The sequence below is a fragment of the Convolutriloba macropyga genome, chromosome 10 (assembly GCF_964194025.1).
Source record: "Convolutriloba macropyga chromosome 10, txConMacr16.3, whole genome shotgun sequence".
Classification (NCBI taxonomy): domain Eukaryota; kingdom Metazoa; phylum Xenacoelomorpha; order Acoela; family Convolutidae; genus Convolutriloba; species Convolutriloba macropyga.
Window position 1 is genome coordinate 10,287,830 of NC_134477.1, and position 19,862 is coordinate 10,307,691.

General features: G+C 48.9%; 1 protein-coding gene across 1 annotated transcript in view; it reads right to left on the minus strand.

Annotated features, from left to right (window-relative positions):
- The window catches only part of LOC142347912 (uncharacterized), a 138,859-nt gene that overhangs the window by 76,664 nt on the left and 42,333 nt on the right, over nt 1-19,862 (minus strand). Inside the window, exons 41-81 of the mRNA XM_075399075.1 lie at nt 19,566-19,817; nt 19,362-19,511; nt 18,786-18,935; nt 18,210-18,647; nt 17,938-18,071; nt 17,634-17,862; nt 17,058-17,204; nt 16,500-16,628; nt 16,140-16,343; nt 15,618-16,055; nt 15,330-15,497; nt 15,058-15,191; nt 14,754-14,982; nt 14,427-14,615; nt 14,179-14,327; nt 13,260-14,118; nt 13,026-13,193; nt 12,739-12,887; nt 11,820-12,678; nt 11,026-11,177; nt 10,092-10,338; nt 9,804-10,007; nt 8,558-8,873; nt 7,758-8,062; nt 7,554-7,703; nt 6,927-7,145; nt 6,693-6,842; nt 6,120-6,572; nt 5,259-5,999; nt 4,683-5,138; nt 4,107-4,562; nt 3,735-3,968; nt 3,447-3,680; nt 3,189-3,392; nt 2,901-3,104; nt 2,295-2,816; nt 2,037-2,240; nt 1,531-1,952; nt 1,184-1,410; nt 363-946; nt 21-224 (exon numbers count right to left, since the gene is read on the minus strand). Coding sequence (XP_075255190.1) covers nt 21-224; nt 363-946; nt 1,184-1,410; nt 1,531-1,952; nt 2,037-2,240; nt 2,295-2,816; nt 2,901-3,104; nt 3,189-3,392; nt 3,447-3,680; nt 3,735-3,968; nt 4,107-4,562; nt 4,683-5,138; nt 5,259-5,999; nt 6,120-6,572; nt 6,693-6,842; nt 6,927-7,145; nt 7,554-7,703; nt 7,758-8,062; nt 8,558-8,873; nt 9,804-10,007; nt 10,092-10,338; nt 11,026-11,177; nt 11,820-12,678; nt 12,739-12,887; nt 13,026-13,193; nt 13,260-14,118; nt 14,179-14,327; nt 14,427-14,615; nt 14,754-14,982; nt 15,058-15,191; nt 15,330-15,497; nt 15,618-16,055; nt 16,140-16,343; nt 16,500-16,628; nt 17,058-17,204; nt 17,634-17,862; nt 17,938-18,071; nt 18,210-18,647; nt 18,786-18,935; nt 19,362-19,511; nt 19,566-19,817 — 12,063 coding nt within the window. The remainder of the gene's footprint in view (nt 1-20; nt 225-362; nt 947-1,183; nt 1,411-1,530; nt 1,953-2,036; nt 2,241-2,294; nt 2,817-2,900; nt 3,105-3,188; nt 3,393-3,446; nt 3,681-3,734; nt 3,969-4,106; nt 4,563-4,682; nt 5,139-5,258; nt 6,000-6,119; nt 6,573-6,692; nt 6,843-6,926; nt 7,146-7,553; nt 7,704-7,757; nt 8,063-8,557; nt 8,874-9,803; nt 10,008-10,091; nt 10,339-11,025; nt 11,178-11,819; nt 12,679-12,738; nt 12,888-13,025; nt 13,194-13,259; nt 14,119-14,178; nt 14,328-14,426; nt 14,616-14,753; nt 14,983-15,057; nt 15,192-15,329; nt 15,498-15,617; nt 16,056-16,139; nt 16,344-16,499; nt 16,629-17,057; nt 17,205-17,633; nt 17,863-17,937; nt 18,072-18,209; nt 18,648-18,785; nt 18,936-19,361; nt 19,512-19,565; nt 19,818-19,862) is intronic.

A 19,862-nucleotide genomic window follows, 5' to 3' on the forward strand; every position in this document is an offset into this window, starting at 1 on the left:
GAGTGGACTGTTGTTCTTGCATCGGTTTGACCAGCCGATGCATCTCCTGCGGTTGATTGGCTGATAGTCGTCTCTCCTTGATCTGATTGCCCGGCTGGAGTCTGTCTCAGAGTAGACCGAATGTCAATCGTGGATTGCACAGATGATTCTCCGGTTGTAGACCGTCCTGGAGTACTTTGAACATGAGCCACTGTCGTTGATCCGCTTTCTTGGCTTGTTGTCTGCTGTTCAAGTTTGGTAGTCTGATCATTTGTCGGTCTAGCTGTGCTTCCTCCCACAGTAGTTTGAGAGTGGACTGTTGTTCTTGCATCTGTTTGACCAGCCGAAGTATCTCCTGCGGTTGTTTGGCTGATAGACGTAGCTCTTTGATCTGATTGCCCGGCCGAAGTCTGTCTCGGAGTAGACCGAATGTCAGTCGTGGATTGCACAGATGATTCTCCGGTTGTAGACCGTCCTGGAGTACTTTGAATATGAGCCGCTGTCGCTGATCCGCTTTCTTGGCTTGTTGTCTGCTGTTCAGGTTTGTTAGTCTGATCAGTTGTCGGTCTAGCTGTGCTTCCTCCCACAGTAGTTTGGGAGTGGACTGTTGTTCTTGCATCTCGTTGACCAGCCGAAGTATCTCCTGTGGTTGTTTGGCTGATAGTCGTAGCTCTTTGATCTGATTGCTCAGCTGAAATCTGTCTAGGAGTAGACCGAATGTTAGTCTTCGATTGCACAGAGGATTCTCCAGTTGTAGACTGTCCTGGAGTAATTTGAACAAGAGCCGGTGTCGTTGATCCACTTTTTTGGATTGTTGTCTGCTGTTCTAGTTTGGCAGTCTGATCAGTTGTCTGTCTAGCTGTGCTTCGTCCCACAGTAGTTTGAGAGTGGACTATTGTTCTTGCATCTGTTTGACCAGTCGACATATCTCCTGCTGTTGTTTGGCTGATAGTCGTAGCTCTTTGATCTGATTGCCAGGCTGAAGTCTGTCTCGGAGTAGACCGAATGTCGGTCGTGGATTGCACAGAAGATTCTCCGGTTGTAGACCGTCCTGGAGTACTTTGAACATGAGCCGCTGTCGTTGATCCGCTTTCTTGGCTTGTTGTCTGCTGTTCAAGTTTGGTAGTCTGATCAGTTGTCGGTCTAGCTGTGCTTCCTCCCACAGGAGTTTGAGAGTGGACTGTTGTTCTTGCATCTGTTTGACCAGCCGATGTATCTCCTGCGGTTGATTGGCTGATAGTCGTCTCTCCTTGATCTGATTGCCCGGCTGGAGTCTGTCTCAGAGTAGACCGAATGTCAATAGTGGATTGCACAGATGGTTCTCCGGTTGTAGATCGTCCTAGAGTACTTTGAACATGAGCCGCTGTCGTTGATCCTCTTTCTTGGCTTGTTGTCTGCTGCTCAGGTTTGGTAGTCTGATCAGTTGTCGGTCTAGCGGTGCTTCCTCCCACATTAGTTTGAGAGTGGACTGTTGTTCTTGCATCTGTTTGACCAGCCGAAGTATCTCCTGCGGTTGTTTGGCTGATAGTCGTAGCTCTTTGATCTGATTGCCCGGCCGAAGTATGTCTCGGAGTAGACCGAATGTCAGTCGTGGATTGCACAGATGATTCTCCGGTGGTAGACCGCCCTGGAGTACTTTGAATATGAGCCGCTGTCGTTGATCCGCTTTCTTGGATTGTTGTCTGCTGTTCAGATTTGTTAGTCTGATCAGTTATCGGTCTAGCTGTGCTTCTTCCCACAGTAGTTTGAGAGTGGACTGTTGTTCTTGCATCTCGCTGACCAGCCGAAGTATCTCCTGCGGTTGTTTGGCTGATAGTCGTAGCTCTTTGATCTGATTGCCCGGCTGAAGTCTGTCTCGGATTAGACCGAATGTTAGTCGTGGATTGCACAGATGATTCTCCGGTTGTAGACCGTCCTGGAGTACTTTGAACATGAGCCGCTGTCGTTGATCCGCTTTCTTGGCTTGTTGTCTGCTGTTCAAGTTTGGTAGTCTGATCAGTTGTCGGTCTAGCTGTGCTTCCTCCCACAGGAGTTTGAGAGTGGACTGTTGTTCTTGCATCTGTTTGACCAGCCGATGTATCTCCTGCGGTTGATTGGCTGATAGTCGTCTCTCCTTGATCTGATTGCCCGGCTGGAGTCTGTCTCAGAGTAGACCGAATCTCAATAGTGGATTGCACAGATGGTTCTCCGGTTGTAGACCGTCCTAGAGTACTTTGAACATGAGCCGCTGTCGTTGATCCTCTTTCTTGGCTTGTTGACCGCTGTGCAAGTTTGGTAGTCTGATCAGTTGTCGGTCTAGCTGTGCTTCCTCCCACAGTAGTTTGAGAGTGGACTGTCGTTCTTGCATCGGTTTGACCAGCTGATGTATCTCCTGCGGTTGTTTGGCTGATAGTCGTAGCTCTTTGATCTGATTGCCCGGCTGAAGTCTGTCTCGGAGTAGACCGAATGTCAATCGTGGATTGCTCAGGTGTTTCTCCAATTGTATACCGTCCTGGAGTACTTTGAATATGAGCCGCTGTCGTTGATCCGCTTTCTTGGATTGTTGTCTGCTGTTCAGATTTGTTAGTCTGATCAGTTATCGGTCTAGCTGTGCTTCTTCCCACAGTAGTTTGAGAGTGGACTGTTGTTCTTGCATCTCGCTGACCAGCCGAAGTATCTCCTGCGGTTGTTTGGCTGATAGTCGTAGCTCTTTGATGTGATTGCCCGGCTGAAGTCTGTCTCGGATTAGACCGAATGTTAGTCGTGGATTGCACAGATGATTCTCCGGTTGTAGACCGTCCTGGAGTACTTTGAACATGAGCCGCTGTCGTTGATCCGCTTTCTTGGCTTGTTGTCTGCTGTTCAAGTTTGGTAGTCTGATCAGTTGTCGGTCTAGCTGTGCTTCCTCCCACAGGAGTTTGAGAGTGGACTGTTGTTCTTGCATCTGTTTGACCAGCCGATGTATCTCCTGCGGTTGATTGGCTGATAGTCGTCTCTCCTTGATCTGATTGCCCGGCTGGAGTCTGTCTCAGAGTAGACCGAATGTCAATAGTGGATTGCACAGATGGTTCTCCGGTTGTAGACCGTCCTAGAGTACTTTGAACATGAGCCGCTGTCGTTGATCCTCTTTCTTGGCTTGTTGTCTGCTGTTCAGGTTTGGTAGTCTGATCAGTTGTCGGTCTAGCGGTGCTTCCTCCCACAGTAGTTTGAGAGTGGACTGTTGTTCTTGCATCTGTTTGACCAGCCGAAGTATCTGCTGCGGTTGTTTGGCTGATAGTCGTAGCTCTTTGATCTGATTGCCCGGCCGAAGTCTGTCTCGGAGTAGACCGAATGTCAGTCGTGGATTGCACAGATGATTCTCCGGTTGTAGACCGCCCTGGAGTACTTTGAATATGAGCCGCTGTCGTTGATCCGCTTTCTTGGATTGTTGTCTGCTGTTCAGATTTGTTAGTCTGATCAGTTGTCGGTCTAGCTGTGCTTCTTCCCACAGTAGTTTGAGAGTGGACTGTTGTTCTTGCATCTCGCTGACCAGCCGAAGTATCTCCTGCGGTTGTTTGGCTGATAGTCGTAGCTCTTTGATCTGATTGCCCGGCTGAAGTCTGTCTCGGATTAGACCGAATGTCAGTCGTGGATTGCACAGATGATTCTCCGGTTGTAGACCGTCCTGGAGTACTTTCAACATAAGCCGCTGTCGTTGATCCGTTTTCTTGGCTTGTTGTCTGCTGTTCAAATTTGGTAGTCTGATCAGTTGTCGGTCTAGGTGTGCTTCCCCCCACAGTAGTTTGAGAGTGGACTGTTGTTCTTGCATCTGTTTGACCAGTCGATGTATCTCCTTCGGTTGTTTGGCTGATAGTCGTAGCTCTTTGATCTGATTGCCCGGCTGAAGTTTGTCTCGGAGTAGACCGAATGTCAGTCGTGGATTGCACAGATGATTTTCCGGTTGTAGACCGTCCTGGAGTACTTTGAACATTAGCCGCTGTCGTTGATCCGCTTTCTTGGCTTGTTGTCTGCTGTTCAAGTTTGGTAGTCTGATCAGTTGTCGGTCTAGTTGTGCTTCCTCCCACAGTAGTTTGAGAGTGGACTGTTGTTCTTGCATATGTTTGACCAGCCGAAGTATCTCCTGCGGTTGTTTGGCTGATAGTCGTAGCTCTTTGATCTGATTGCCCGGCTGAAGTCTGTCTCGGAGTAGACCGAATGTCAGTCGTGGATTGCACAGATGATTCTCCGGTTGTAGACCGTCTTGGAGTACTTTGAACATAAGCAGCTGTCGTCGATCCGCTTTCTTGGCTTGTTGTCTGCTGTCCAAGTTTCGCAGTCTGACCCGTTGTCAGTCTAGCTGTGCTTCGTCCCATAGTGGTTTGAGAGTGGACTGTTGTTCTTGCATCTGTTTGACCAGCCGATGTATCTCCTGCGGTTGATTGGCTGATAGTCGTAGCTCCTTGATCTGATTGCCCGGCTGGAGTCTGTCTCAGAGTAGACCGGATGTCAATCGTGGATTGCTCAGGTGTTTCTCCAGTTGTAGACCGTCCTGAAGTACTTTGAATATGAGCCGCTGTCGTTGATCCGCTTTCTTGGCTTGTTGTATGCTGTTCAGGTTTGTTAGTCTGATCAGTTGTCTGTCTAGCTGTGCTTCCTCCCACAGTAGTTTGAGAGTGGACTGTTGTTCTTGCATCTGTTTGACCAGCCGAAGTATCTCCTGCGGTTGTTTGGCTGATAGTCGTAGCTCTTTGATCTGATTGCCCGGCTGAAGTCTGTCTCGGAGTAGACCGAATGTCAGTCGTGGATTGCACAGATGATTCTCCGGTTGTAGACCGTCTTGGAGTACTTTGAACATAAGCAGCTGTCGTCGATCCGCTTTCTTGGCTTGTTGTCTGCAGTCCAAGTTTCGCAGTCTGACCCGTTGTCAGTCTAGCTGTGCTTCGTCCCATAGTGGTTTGAGAGTGGACTGTTGTTCTTGCATCTGTTTGACCAGCCGATGTATCTCCTGCGGTTGATTGGCTGATAGTCGTAGCTCCTTGATCTGATTGCCCGGCTGGAGTCTGTCTCGGAGTAGACCGAATGTCAATCGTGGATTGCTCAGGTGTTTCTCCAATTGTATACCGTCCTGGAGTACTTTGAACATGAGCCGCTGTCGTTGATCCACTTTCTTGGCTGGTTGTCTGCTGTTCAAATTTGGCAGTCTGATCAATTGTCGGTCTAGCTGTGCTTCGTCCCACAGTAGTTTGAGAGTGGACTATTGTTCTTGCATCTGTTTGACCAGCCGACGTATCTCCTGCGGTTGTTTGGCTGATAGTCGTAGCTCTTTGATCTGATTGCCCGGCTGAAGTCTGTCTCGGAGTAGACCGAATGTCAGTAGTGGATTGCACAGAGGATTCTCCAGTTGAAGACTGTCCTGAAGTGCTTTGAACAAGAGCCGGTGTCGTTGATCCACTTTTTTGGCTTGTTGTCTGCTGTTCTAGTCTGGCAGTCTGATCAGTTGTCTGTCTAGCTGTGCTTCCTCCCACAGTAGTTTGGGAGTGGACTGTTGTTCTTGCATCTGTTTGACCAGCCGAAATATCTCCTACGGTTGTTTGACTGACAGTCGTAGCTCCTCGATCTGATTGCCCGGCTGCAGTCTGCCTCGGAGTAGACCGAACGTCAGTCGTGGATTGCACAGAGGATTCTCCAGTTGAAGACTGTCCTGGAGTACTTTGAACAAGAGCCGGTGTCGTTGATCCACTTTTTTGGCTTGTCTGCTGTTCTAGTCTGGCAGTCTGATCAGTTGTCTGTCTAGCTGTGCTTCGTCCCATAGTGGTTTGAGAGTGGACTGTTGTTCTTGCATCTGTTTGACCAGCCGATGTATCTCCTGCGGTTGATTGGCTGATAGTCGTAGCTCCTTGATCTGATTGCCCGGCTGGAGTCTGTCTCGGAGTAGACCGAATGTCAATCGTGGATTGCTCAGGTGTTTCTCCAATTGTATACCGTCCTGGAGTACTTTGAACATGAGCCGCTGTCGTTGATCCACTTTCTTGGCTGGTTGTCTGCTGTTCAAATTTGGCAGTCTGATCAATTGTCGGTCTAGCTGTGCTTCGTCCCACAGTAGTTTGAGAGTGGACTATTGTTCTTGCATCTGTTTGACCAGCCGACGTATCTCCTGCGGTTGTTTGGCTGATAGTCGTAGCTCTTTGATCTGATTGCCCGGCTGAAGTCTGTCTCGGAGTAGACCGAATGTCAGTAGTGGATTGCACAGAGGATTCTCCAGTTGAAGACTGTCCTGGAGTGCTTTGAACAAGAGCCGGTGTCGTTGATCCACTTTTTTGGCTTGTTGTCTGCTGTTCTAGTCTGGCAGTTTGATCAGTTGTCTGTCTAGCTGTGCTTCCTCCCACAGTAGTTTGGGAGTGGACTGTTGTTCTTGCATCTGTTTGACCAGCCGAAATATCTCCTACGGTTGTTTGACTGATAGTCGTAGCTCCTCGATCTGATTGCCCGGCTGCAGTCTGCCTCGGAGTAGACCGAACGTCAGTCGTGGATTGCACAGAGGATTCTCCAGTTGAAGACTGTCCTGGAGTACTTTGAACAAGAGCCGGTGTCGTTGATCCACTTTTTTGGCTTGTCTGCTGTTCTAGTCTGGCAGTCTGATCAGTTGTCTGTCTAGCTGTGCTTCCTCCCACAGTAGTTTGAGAGTGGACTGTTGTTCTTGCATCTGTTTGACCAGCCGACGTATCTCCTGCGGTTGTTTGGCTGATAGTCGTAGCTCTTTGATCTGATTGCCCGGCTGAAGTCTGTCTCGGAGTAGACCGAATGTCAGTCGTGGATTGCACAGATGATTCTCCGGTTGTAAACCGTCCTGGAGTACTTTGAACATGAGCCGCTGTCGTTGATTCGCTTCCTTGGCTTGTTGTCTGCTGTTCAAGTTTGGTAGTCTGATCAATTGTCGGTCTAGCTGTGCTTCGTCCCACAGTAGTTTGAGAGTGGACTGTTGTTCTTGCATCTGTTTGACCAGCCGAAATATCTCCTACGGTTGTTTGACTGATAGTCGTAGCTCCTCGATCTGATTGCCCGGCTGCAGTCTGCCTCGGAGTAGACCGAACGTCAGTCGTGGATTGCACAGAGAATTCTCCAGTTGAAGACTGTCCTGGAGTACTTTGAACAAGAGCCGGTGTCGTTGATCCACTTTTTTGGCTTGTCTGCTGTTCTAGTCTGGCAGTCTGATCAGTTTTCTGTCTAGCTGTGCTTCCTCCCACAGTAGTTTGAGAGTGGACTGTTGTTCTTGCATCTGTTTGACCAGCCGATGCATCTCCTGCGGTTGTTTGGCTGATAGTCGTAGCTCTTTGATCTGATTGCCCGGCTGAAGTCTGTCTCGGAGTAGACCGAATGTCAGTCGTGGATTGCAGAGATGATTCTCCGGTTGTATACCGTCCTGGAGTACTTTGAACATGAGCCGCTGTCGTTGATCCGCTTTCTTGGCTTGTTGTCTGCTGTTCAAGTTTGGTAGTCTGATCAATTGTCGGTCTAGCTGTGCTTCGTCCCACAGTAGTTTGAGAGTGGACTATTGTTCTTGCATCTGTTTGACCAGCCGACTTATCTCCTGCGGTTGTTTGGCTGATAGTCGTAGCTCTTTGATCTGATTGCCCGGCTGAAGTCTGTCTCGGAGTAGACCGAATGTCAGTCGTGGATTGCACAGATGACTCTCCGGTTGTAAACCGTCCTGGAGTACTTTGAACATGAGCCGCTGTCGTTGATTCGCTTCCTTGGCTTGTTGTCTGCTGTTCAAGTTTGGTAGTCTGATCAATTGTCGGTCTAGCTGTGCTTCGTCCCACAGTAGTTTGAGAGTGGACTGTTGTTCTTGCATGTGTTTGACCAGCCGAAATATCTCCTACGGTTGTTTGACTGATAGTCGTAGCTCCTCGATCTGATTGCCCGGCTGGAGTCTGCCTCGGAGTAGACCGAACGTCAGTCGTGGATTGCACAGAGGATTCTCCAGTTGAAGACTGTCCTGGAGTACTTTGAACAAGAGCCGGTGTCGTTGATCCACTATTTTGGCTTGTTGTCTGCTGTTCTAGTTTGGCAGTATGATCAGTTGTCTGTCTAGCTGTGCTTCCTCCCACAGTAGTTTGAGAGTGGACTGTTGTTCTTGCATCTGTTTGACCAGCCGATGCATCTCCTGCGGTTGTTTGGCTGATAGTCGTAGCTCTTTGATCTGATTGCCCGGCTGAAGTCTGTCTCGGAGCAGACCGAATGTCAGTCGTGGATTGCACAGATGATTCTCCGGTTGTATACCGTCCTGGAGTACTTTGAACATGAGCCGCTGTCGTTGATCCGCTTTCTTGGCTTGTTGTCTGCTGTTCAAGTTTGGTAGTCTGATCAATTGTCGGTCTAGCTGTGCTTCGTCCCACAGTAGTTTGAGAGTGGACTATTGTTCTTGCATCTGTTTGACCAGCCGACGTATCTCCTGCGGTTGTTTGGCTGATAGTCGTAGCTCTTTGATCTGATTGCCCGGCTGAAGTCTGTCTCGGAGCAGACCGAATGTCAGTCGTGGATTGCACAGATGATTCTCCGGTTGTATACCGTCCTGGAGTACTTTGAACATGAGCCGCTGTCGTTGATCCGCTTTCTTGGCTTGTTGTCTGCTGTTCAAGTTTGGTATTCTGATCAGTTGTCGGTCTAGCTGTGCTTCCTCCCACAGTAGTTTGGGAGTGGACTGTTGTTCTTGCATCTGTTCGACCGGCCGAAATATCTCCTACGGTTGTTTGACTGATAGTCGTAGCTCCTCGATCTGATTGCCCGACTGGAGTCTGCCTCGGAGTAGACCGAACGTCAGTCGTGGATTGCACAGAGGATTCTCCAGTTGAAGACTGTCCTGGAGTACTTTGAACAAGAGCCGGTGTCGTTGATCCACTTTTTTGGCTTGTTGTCTGCTGTTCTAGTTTGGCAGTCTGATCAGTTGTCTGTCTAGCTGTGCTTCCTCCCACAGTAGTTTGAGAGTGGACTGTTGTTCTTGCATCTGTTTGACCAGCCGATGCATCTCCTGCGGTTGTTTGGCTGATAGTCGTAGCTCTTTGATCTGATTGCCCGGCTGAAGTCTGTCTCGGAGTAGACCGAATGTCAGTCGTGGATTGCACAGATGATTCTCCGGTTGTAGACCGTCCTGGAGTACTTTGAACATGAGCCGCTGTCGTTGATCCGCTTTCTTGGCTTGTTGTCTGCTGTTCAAGTTTGGTAGTCTGATCAGTTGTCGGTCTAGCTGTGCTTCGTCCCACAGTAGTTTGAGAGTGGACAATTGTTCTTGCATCTGTTTGACCAGCCGACGTATCTCCTGCGGTTGTTTGGCTGATAGTCGTAGCTCTTTGATCTGATTGCCCGGCTGAAGTCTGTCTCGGAGTAGACCGAATGTCAGTCGTGGATTGCACAGATGATTCCCCGGTTGTAGACCGTCCTGGAGTACTTTGAACATGAGCCGCTGTCGTTGATCCGCTTTCTTGGCTTGTTGTCTGCTGTTCAAGTTTGGTAGTCTGATCAGTTGTCGGTCTAGCTGTGCTTCCTCCCACAGTAGTTTGGGAGTGGACTGTTGTTCTTGCATCTGTTTGACCAGCCGAAGTATCTCCTGCGGTTGATTGGCTGATAGTCGTAGCTCTTTGATCTGATTGCCCGGCTGAAGTCTGTCTCGGAGTAGACCGAATGTCAGTCGTGGATTGCACAGATGATTCTCCGGTTGTAAACCGTCCTGGAGTACTTTGAACATGAGCCGCTGTCGTTGATCCGCTTTCTTGGCTTGTTGTCTGCTGTTCAAGTTTGGTAGTCTGATCAATTGTCGGTCTAGCTGTGCTTCGTCCCACAGTAGTTTGAGAGTGGACAATTGTTCTTGCATCTGTTTGAACAGCCGACGTATCTCCTGCGGTTGTTTGGCTGATAGTCGTAGCTCTTTGATCTGATTGCCCGGCTGAAGTCTGTCTCGGAGTAGACCGAATGTCAGTCGTGGATTGCACAGATGATTCTCCGGTTGTAAACCGTCCTGGAGTACTTTGAACATGAGCCGCTGTGGTTGATCCGCTTCCTTGGCTTGTTGTCTGCTGTTCAAGTTTGGTAGTCTGATCAGTTGTCGGTCTAGCTGTGCTTCCTCCCACAGTAGTTTGGGAGTGGACTGTTGTTCTTGCATCTGTTTGACCAGCCGAAATATCTCCTGCGGTTGTTTGACTGATAGTCGTAGCTCCTCGATCTGATTGCCCGGCTGGAGTCTGCCTCGGAGTAGACCGAACGTCAGTCGTGGATTGCACAGAAGATTCTCCAGTTGAAGACTGTCCTGGAGTACTTTGAACAAGAGCCGGTGTCGTTGATCCACTTTTTTGGCTTGTTGTCTGCTGTTCTAGTTTGGCAGTCTGATCAGTTGTCTGTCTAGCTGTGCTTCGTCCCACAGTAGTTTGAGAGTGGACTATTGTTCTTGCATCTGTTTGACCAGCCGACATATCTCCTGCTGTTGTTTGGCTGATAGTCTTAGCTCTTTGATCTGATTGCCAGGCTGAAGTCTGTCTCGGAGTAGACCGAATGTCAGTCGTGGATTGCACAGATGATTCTCCGGTTGTAGACCGTCCTGGAGTACTTTGAACATGAGCCGCTGTCGTTGATCCGCTTTCTTGGCTTGTTGTCTGCTGTTTAAGTTTGGTAGTCTGATCAGTTGTCGGTCTAGCTGTGCTTCCTCCCACAGTAGTTTGGGAGTGGACTGTTGTTCTTGCATCTGTTTGACCAGCCGAAGTATCTCCTGCGGTTGTTTGGCTGATAGTCGTAGTTCTTTGATCTGATTGCCCGGCTGAATTCTGTCTCGGAGTAGACCGAATGTCAGTCGTGGATTGCACAGATGATTCTCCGGTTGTAGACCGTCCTGGAATACTTTGAACATGAGCCGCTGTCGTTGATCCGCTTTCTTGGCTTGTTGTCTGCTGTTCAAGATTGGTAGTCTGATCAGTTGTCGGTCTAGCTGTGCTTCCTCCCACAGTAGTTTGAGAGTGGACTGTTGTTCCTGCATCTGTTTGACCAGCCGATGTATCTCCTGCGGTTGTTTGGCTGATAGTCGTAGCTCTTTGATCTGATTGCCCAGCTGAAGTCTGTCTTTGAGTAGACCGAATGTTAGTCGTCGATTGCACAGATGATTCTCCGGTTGTAGACCGTCCTGGAGTACTTTGAAATTGAGCCACTGTCGTTGACCCTCTTTTTGGGCTTGTTGTCTGCTGATAAAGTTTGGTAGTCTGATCAGTTGTCGGTCTAGCTGTGCTTCCTCCCACAGTAGTTTGAGAGTGGACTGTTGTTCTTGCATCTGTTTGACCAGCCGAAGTATCTCCTGCGGTTGTTTGGCTGATAGTCGTAGCTCTTTGATCTGATTGCCCGGCTGAAGTCTGTCTCGGAGTAGACCGAATGTCAGTAGTGGATTGCACAGATGACTCTCCGGTTGTAGACCGTCCTGGAGTACTTTGAACATGAGCCGCTGTCGTTGATCCGCTTTCTTGGCTTGTTGTCTGCTGTTCAAGTTTGATAGTCTGATCAGTTGTCGGTTTAGCAGTGCTTCCTCCCACAGTAGTTTGAGAGTGGACTGTTGTTCTTGAATCTGTTTGACCAGCCGATGTATCTCCTGCGGTTGTTTGGCTGATAGTCGTAGCTCTTTGATCTGATTCCCCGGCTGAAGTCTGTCTCGGAGTAGACCGAATGTCAGTCGTGGATTGCACAGATGATTCTCCGGTTGAAGACCGTCCTGGAGTACTTTGAACATGAGCCGCTGTCGTTGATCCGTTTTTTTGGTTTGTTGTCTGCTGATCAAATTTGGTAGTCTGATCAGTTGTCGGTCTAGCTGTGCTTCCTCCCACAGTAGTTTGAGAGTGGACTGTTGTTCTTGCATCTGTTTGACCAGCCGAAGTATCTCCTGCGGTTTTTTGGCTGATAGTCGTAGCTCTTTGATCTGATTGCCCGGCTGAAATCTGTCTCGGAGTAGACCGAATGTCAGTCGTGGATTGCACAAATGATTCTCCGGTTGTAGACCGTCCTAGAGTACTTTGAACATGAGCCGCTGTCGTTGACCCGCTTTTTTGGCTTGTTGTCTGCTGATCAAGTTTGGTAGTCTGATCAGTTGCCGGTCTAGCTGTGCTTCCTCCCACAGTAGTTTGTGAGTGGACTGTTGTTCTTGCGTCTGTTTGACCAGCCGAAGTATCTCCTGCGTTTGTTTGGCCTATAGTTGTATCTCTTTGATCTGATTGCCCGGCTGAAGTCTGTCTAGGAGTAGACCGAATGTCTGTCGTGGATTGCACAGATGATTCTCCGGTTGTAGACCGTCCTGGAGTACTTTGAACATGAGCCGCTGTCGTTGACCCGCTTTTTTGGCTTGTTGTCTGCTGATCAAGTTTGGTAGTCTGATCAGTTGTCGGTCTAGCTGTGCTTCCTCCCACAGTAGTTTGTGAGTGGATTGTTGTTCTTGCGTCTGTTTGACCAGCCGAAGTATCTCCTGCTGTTGTTTGGCCTATAGTCGTAGCTCTTTGATCTGATTGCCCGACTGAAGTCTGTCTCGGAGAAGACCGAATGTCAGTCGTGGATTGCACAGATGATTTTCCAGTTGTAGACCCTCCTGAAGTACTTCGAACATGAGCTGCTGTCGTTGATCCTTTTTCTTGGCTTGCTGTCTGCTGTTCAAGACTGGTAGTCTGATCCGCTGTCGGTCTAGCTGTGCTTCCTCCCGCAGTAGTTTGAGAGTTGACTGTTGTTCTTGCATCTGTTTGACCAGCCGATGTATCTCCTGCGGTTGTTTGGCTGATAGTCGTAGACCTTTGATCTGATTGCCCGGCTGAAGTCTGTCTCGGAGTAGACCGAATGTCAGTCGTGGATTGCACAGATGATTCTCCGGTTGTAGACCGTCCTGGTGGACTTTGAACTTGAGCCATTGTCGTTGATCCGCTTTCTTGGCTTGTTGTCTGCTGATCAAGTTTGGTAGTCTGATCAGTTGTCGGTTTAGCAGTGCTTCCTCCCACAGTAGTTTGAGAGTGGACTGTTGTTCTTGAATCTGTTTGACCAGCCGATGTATCTCCTGCGGTTGTTTGGCTGATAGTCGTAGCTCTTTGATCTGATTCCCCGGCTGAAGTCTGTCTCGGAGTAGACCGAATGTCAGTCGTGGATTGCACAGATGATTCTCCGGTTGAAGACCGTCCTGGAGTACTTTGAACATGAGCCGCTGTCGTTGATCCGTTTTCTTGGTTTGTTGTCTGCTGATCAAATTTGGTAGTCTGATCAGTTGTCGGTCTAGCTGTGCTTCCTCCCACAGTAGTTTGAGAGTGGACTGTTGTTCTTGCATCTGTTTGACCAGCCGAAGTATCTCCTGCGGTTTTTTGGCTGATAGTCGTAGCTCTTTGATCTGATTGCCCGGCTGAAATCTGTCTCGGAGTAGACCGAATGTCAGTCGTGGATTGCACAAATGATTCTCCGGTTGTAGACCGTCCTAGAGTACTTTGAACATGAGCCGCTGTCGTTGACCCGCTTTTTTGGCTTGTTGTCTGCTGATCAAGTTTGGTAGTCTGATCAGTTGCCGGTCTAGCTGTGCTTCCTCCCACAGTAGTTTGTGAGTGGACTGTTGTTCTTGCGTCTGTTTGACCAGCCGAAGTATCTCCTGCGTTTGTTTGGCCTATAGTTGTATCTCTTTGATCTGATTGCCCGGCTGAAGTCTGTCTAGGAGTAGACCGAATGTCTGTCGTGGATTGCACAGATGATTCTCCGGTTGTAGACCGTCCTGGAGTACTTTGAACATGAGCCGCTGTCGTTGACCCGCTTTTTTGGCTTGTTGTCTGCTGATCAAGTTTGGTAGTCTGATCAGTTGTCGGTCTAGCTGTGCTTCCTCCCACAGTAGTTTGTGAGTGGATTGTTGTTCTTGCGTCTGTTTGACCAGCCGAAGTATCTCCTGCTGTTGTTTGGCCTATAGTCGTAGCTCTTTGATCTGATTGCCCGACTGAAGTCTGTCTCGGAGAAGACCGAATGTCAGTCGTGGATTGCACAGATGATTTTCCAGTTGTAGACCCTCCTGAAGTACTTCGAACATGAGCTGCTGTCGTTGATCCTTTTTCTTGGCTTGCTGTCTGCTGTTCAAGACTGGTAGTCTGATCCGCTGTCGGTCTAGCTGTGCTTCCTCCCGCAGTAGTTTGAGAGTTGACTGTTGTTCTTGCATCTGTTTGACCAGCCGATGTATCTCCTGCGGTTGTTTGGCTGATAGTCGTAGACCTTTGATCTGATTGCCCGGCTGAAGTCTGTCTCGGAGTAGACCGAATGTCAGTCGTGGATTGCACAGATGATTCTCCGGTTGTAGACCGTCCTGGTGGACTTTGAACTTGAGCCATTGTCGTTGATCCGCTTTCTTGGCTTGTTGTCTGCTGATCAAGTTTGGTAGTCTGATCAGTTGTCGGTCTAGCTGTGCTTCCTCCCACAGTAGTTTGGGAGTGGACTGTTGTTCTTGCATCTGTTTGACCAACCGAAGTATCTCCTGCGGTTGTTTGGCTGATAGTCCTAGCTCTTTGATCTGATCGCCCGGCTGAAGTCTGTCTCGGTGTAGACCGAATATCACTCGTGGATTGCACTGATGATTTTTCAGTTGTAGACCCTCCTGAAGTACTTTGAACATGAGCTGCTGTCGTTGATCTATTTTCTTGGCTTGTTGTCTGCTGTTTAAGTTTGGTAGTCTGATCAGTTGTCGGTCCAGCTGTGCTTCCTCCCACAGTAGTTTGGGAGTGGACTGTTGTTCTTGCATCTGTTTGACCAGCCGATGTATCTCCTGCGGTTGTTTGGCTGATAGTCGTAGCTCTTTGATCTGATTGCCCAGCTGAAGACTGTCTCGGAGCAGACCGAATGTCAGTCGTGGATTGCACAGATGATTCTCCGGTTGTAGACCGTCCTGGAGTACTTTGAACATGAGCCACTGTCGTTGACCCTCTTTCTTGGCTTGTTGTCTGCTGATCAAGTTTGGTAGCCTGATCAGTTGTCGGTCTAGCTGTGCTTCCTCTCAGAGTAGTTTGAGAGTGGACTGTTGTTCTTGAATCTGTTTGACCAGCCGATGTATCTCCTGCGGTTGTTTGACTGATAGTCGTAGCTCTTTGATCTGATTGCCCGGCTGAAGACTGTCTCGGAGTAGACCGAATGTCAGTCGTGGATTGCACAGATGATTCTCCGGTCGTAGACCGTCCTGGAGTACTTTGAACATGAGTTGCTGTCGTTGACCCGCTTTCTTGGCTTGTTGTCTGCTGATCAAGTTTGGTAGTCTGATCAGTTGTTGATCTAGCTGTGCTTCCTCCCACAGTAGTTTGAGAGTGGACTGTTGTTCTTGCATCTGTTTGACCAGCCGAAGTATCTCCTGCGGTTGTTTGGCTGATAGTCGTAGCTCTTTGATCTGATCGCCCGGCTGAAGTCTGTCTCGGAGTAGACCGAATGTCAGTCGTGGATTGCACAGATGATTCTCCGGTTGTAGACTGTCCTGGAGTACTTTGAACATGAGCCGCTGTCGTTGACCCTCTTTCTTGGCTTGTTGTCTGCTGATCAGGTTTGGTAGTCTGATCAGTTGTCGGTCTAGCTGTGCTTCCTCCCACAGTAGTTTGAGAGTGGACTGTTGTTCTTGCATCTGTTTGACCAGCCGAAGTATCTCCTGCGGTTGTTTGGCTGATAGTCGTAGCTCTTTGATCTGATCGCCCGGCTGAAGTCTGTCTCGGAGTAGACCGAATGTCAGTCGTGGATTTGAGAGATGATTCTCCGGTTGTAGACCGTCCTGGAGTACTTTGAACATGAGCCGCTGTCGTTGATCCGCTTTCCTGGCTTGTTGTCTGCTGGTCAAGTTTGGTAGTCTGATCTGTTGCGGGTCTAGCTGTGCTTCCTCTCAGAGTAGTTTGAGAGTGGACTGTTGTTCTTGATTCTGTTTGACCAGCCGATGTATCTCCTGCTGTTGTTTGACTGATAGTCGTAGCTCTTTGATCTGATTGCCCGGCTGAAGACTGTCTCGGAGTAGACCGAATGTCAGTCGTGGATTGCACAGATGATTCTCCGGTTGTAGACCGTCCTGGAGTACTTTGAACATGAGCCTCTGTCGTTGATCCGCTTTCTTGGCTTGTTGTCTGCTGATCAAGTTTGGTAGTCTGATCAGTTGTTGGTCTAGCTGTGCTTCCTCCCACAGTAGTTTGAGAGTGGACTGTTGTTCTTGCATCTGTTTGACCAGCCGAAGTATCTCCTGCGGTTGTTTGGATGATAGTCGTAGCTCTTTGATCCGATTGCCCGGCTAAAGACTGTCTTGGAGTAGACTGAATGTCAGTCGTGAATTGCACAGATGATTCTCCGGTTGTAGACCGTCCTGGAGTACTTTGAACATGAGCCGCTGTCGTTGACCCTCTTTCTTGGCTTGTTGTCTGCTGATCAAGTTTGGTAGTCTGATCAGTTGTCGGTCTAGCTGTGCTTCCTCCCACAGTAGTTTGAGAGTGGACTGTTGTTCTTGCATCTGTTTGACCAGCCGAAGTATCTCCTGCGGTTGTTTGGATGATAGTCGTAGCTCTTTGATCTGATTGTACGGCTGAAGACTGTCTCGGAGTAGACTGAATGTCTGTCGTGGATTGCACAGATGATTCTCCGGTTGTAGACCGTCCTGGAGTACTTTGTACATGAGCCGCTGTCGTTGACCCGCTTTCTTGGCTTGTTGTCTGTTGATCAAGTTTGGTAGTCTGATCAGTTGTTGGTCTAGCTGTGCTTCCTCCCACAGTAGTTTGAGAGTGGACTGTTGTTCTTGCATCTGTTTGACCAGCCGAAGTATCTCCTGCGGTTGTTTGGCTGCTAGTCGTAGCTCTTTGATCTGATTGCCCGGCTGACGTCTGTCTCGGAGTAGAGTGAATGTCAGTCGTGGATTGCACAGATGATTCTCCGGTTGTAGACCGTCCCGGAGTACTTTGAACATGAGCCGCTGTCGTTGATCCGCTTTCTTGGCTTGTTGTTTGCTGATCAAGTTTGGTAGTCTGATCAGTTGTTGGTCTAGCTGTGCTTCCTCCCACAGTAGTTTGAGAGTGGACTGTTGTTCTTGCATCTGTTTGACCAGCCGAAGTATCTCCTGCGGTTGTTTGGCTGCTAGTCGTAGCTCTTTGATCTGATTGCCCGGCTGACATCTGTCTCGGAGTAGAGTGAATGTCAGTCGTGGATTGCACAGATGATTCTCCGGTTGTAGACCGTCCTGGAGTACTTTGTACATGAGCCGCTGTCGTTGACCCGCTTTCTTGGCTTGTTGTCTGTTGATCAAGTTTGGTAGTCTGATCAGTTGTTGGTCTAGCTGTGCTTCCTCCCACAGTAGTTTGAGAGTGGACTGTTGTTCTTGCATCTGTTTGACCAGCCGAAGTATCTCCTGCGGTTGTTTGGCTGCTAGTCGTAGCTCTTTGATCTGATTGCCCGGCTGAAGTCTGTCTCGGTGTAGACCGAATATCACTCGTGGATTGCACTGATGATTTTTCAGTTGTAGACCCTCCTGAAGTACTTTGAACATGAGCTGCTGTCGTTGATCTATTTTCTTGGCTTGTTGTCTGCTGTTTAAGTTTGGTAGTCTGATCAGTTGTCGGTCCAGCTGTGCTTCCTCCCACAGTAGTTTGGGAGTGGACTGTTGTTCTTGCATCTGTTTGACCAGCCGATGTATCTCCTGCGGTTGTTTGGCTGATAGTCGTAGCTCTTTGATCTGATTGCCCAGCTGAAGACTGTCTCGGAGCAGACCGAATGTCAGTCGTGGATTGCACAGATGATTCTCCGGTTGTAGACCGTCCTGGAGTACTTTGAACATGAGCCACTGTCGTTGACCCTCTTTCTTGGCTTGTTGTCTGCTGATCAAGTTTGGTAGCCTGATCAGTTGTCGGTCTAGCTGTGCTTCCTCTCAGAGTAGTTTGAGAGTGGACTGTTGTTCTTGAATCTGTTTGACCAGCCGATGTATCTCCTGCGGTTGTTTGACTGATAGTCGTAGCTCTTTGATCTGATTGCCCGGCTGAAGTCTGTCTCGGAGTAGACCGAATGTCAGTCGTGGATTGCACAGATGATTCTCCGGTTGTAGACCGTCCTGGAGTACTTTGAACATGAGCCGCTGTCGTTGACCCTCTTTCTTGGCTTGTTGTCTGCTGATCAAGTTTGGTAGTCTGATCAGTTGTCGGTCTAGCTGTGCTTCCTCCCACAGTAGTTTGAGAGTGGACTGTTGTTCTTGCATCTGTTTGACCAGCCGAAGTATCTCCTGCGGTTGTTTGGCTGATAGTCGTAGCTCTTTGATCTGATCGCCCGGCTGAAGTCTGTCTCGGAGTAGACCGAATGTCAGTCGTGGATTTGAGAGATGATTCTCCGGTTGTAGACCGTCCTGGAGTACTTTGAACATGAGCCGCTGTCGTTGATCCGCTTTCCTGGCTTGTTGTCTGCTGGTCAGGTTTGGTAGTCTGATCTGTTGCGGGTCTAGCTGTGCTTCCTCTCAGAGTAGTTTGAGAGTGGACTGTTGTTCTTGATTCTGTTTGACCAGCCGATGTATCTCCTGCTGTTGTTTGACTGATAGTCGTAGCTCTTTGATCTGATTGCCCGGCTGAAGACTGTCTCGGAGTAGACCGAATGTCAGTCGTGGATTGCACAGATGATTCTCCGGTTGTAGACCGTCCTGGAGTACTTTGAACATGAGCCTCTGTCGTTGATCCGCTTTCTTGGCTTGTTGTCTGCTGATCAAGTTTGGTAGTCTGATCAGTTGTTGGTCTAGCTGTGCTTCCTCCCACAGTAGTTTGAGAGTGGACTGTTGTTCTTGCATCTGTTTGACCAGCCGAAGTATCTCCTGCGGTTGTTTGGATGATAGTCGTAGCTCTTTGATCTGATTGCCCGGCTGAAGACTGTCTTGGAGTAGACTGAATGTCAGTCGTGAATTGCACAGATGATTCTCCGGTTGTAGACCGTCCTGGAGTACTTTGAACATGAGCCGCTGTCGTTGACCCTCTTTCTTGGCTTGTTGTCTGCTGATCAAGTTTGGTAGTCTGATCAGTTGTCGGTCTAGCTGTGCTTCCTCCCACAGTAGTTTGAGAGTGGACTGTTGTTCTTGCATCTGTTTGACCAGCCGAAGTATCTCCTGCGGTTGTTTGGATGATAGTCGTAGCTCTTTGATCTGATTGTCCGGCTGAAGACTGTCTCGGAGTAGACTGAATGTCTGTCGTGGATTGCACAGATGATTCTCCGGTTGTAGACCGTCCTGGAGTACTTTGTACATGAGCCGCTGTCGTTAACCCGCTTTCTTGGCTTGTTGTCTGTTGATCAAGTTTGGTAGTCTGATCAGTTGTTGGTCTAGCTGTGCTTCCTCCCACAGTAGTTTGAGAGTGGACTGTTGTTCTTGCATCTGTTTGACCAGCCGAAGTATCTCCTGCGGTTGTTTGGCTGATAGTCGTAGCTCTTTGATCTGATTGCCCGGCTGAAGTCTGTCTCGGAGTAGACCGAATATCAGTCGTGGATTGCACAGATGATTCTCCGGTTGTAGACAGTCCTGGAGTATTTTGAACATGAGCCGCTGTCGTTGACCCTCTTTCTTGGCTTGTTGTCTGCTGATCATGTTTGGTAGTCTGATCAGTTGTCGGTCTAGCTGTGCTTCTTCCCACAGTAGTTTGAGAGTGGACTGTTAATCTTGCGTCTGTTCGACCAGCCGAAGTATCTCCTGCGGTTGTTTGGATGATAGTCGTAGCCCTTTGATCTGATTGCCCGGCTGAAGACTGTCTCGGAGTAGACCGAATGTCAGTCGTGGATTGCACAGATGATTCTCCGGTTGTAGACCGTCCTAGAGTACTTTGAACATGAGCCGCTGTAGTTGATCCGCTTTTTTGGCTTGTTGTCTGCTGTTCAAGTTTGGTAGTCTGATCAGTTGTCGGTCTGGCTGTACTTCCTCCCACAGTAGTTTG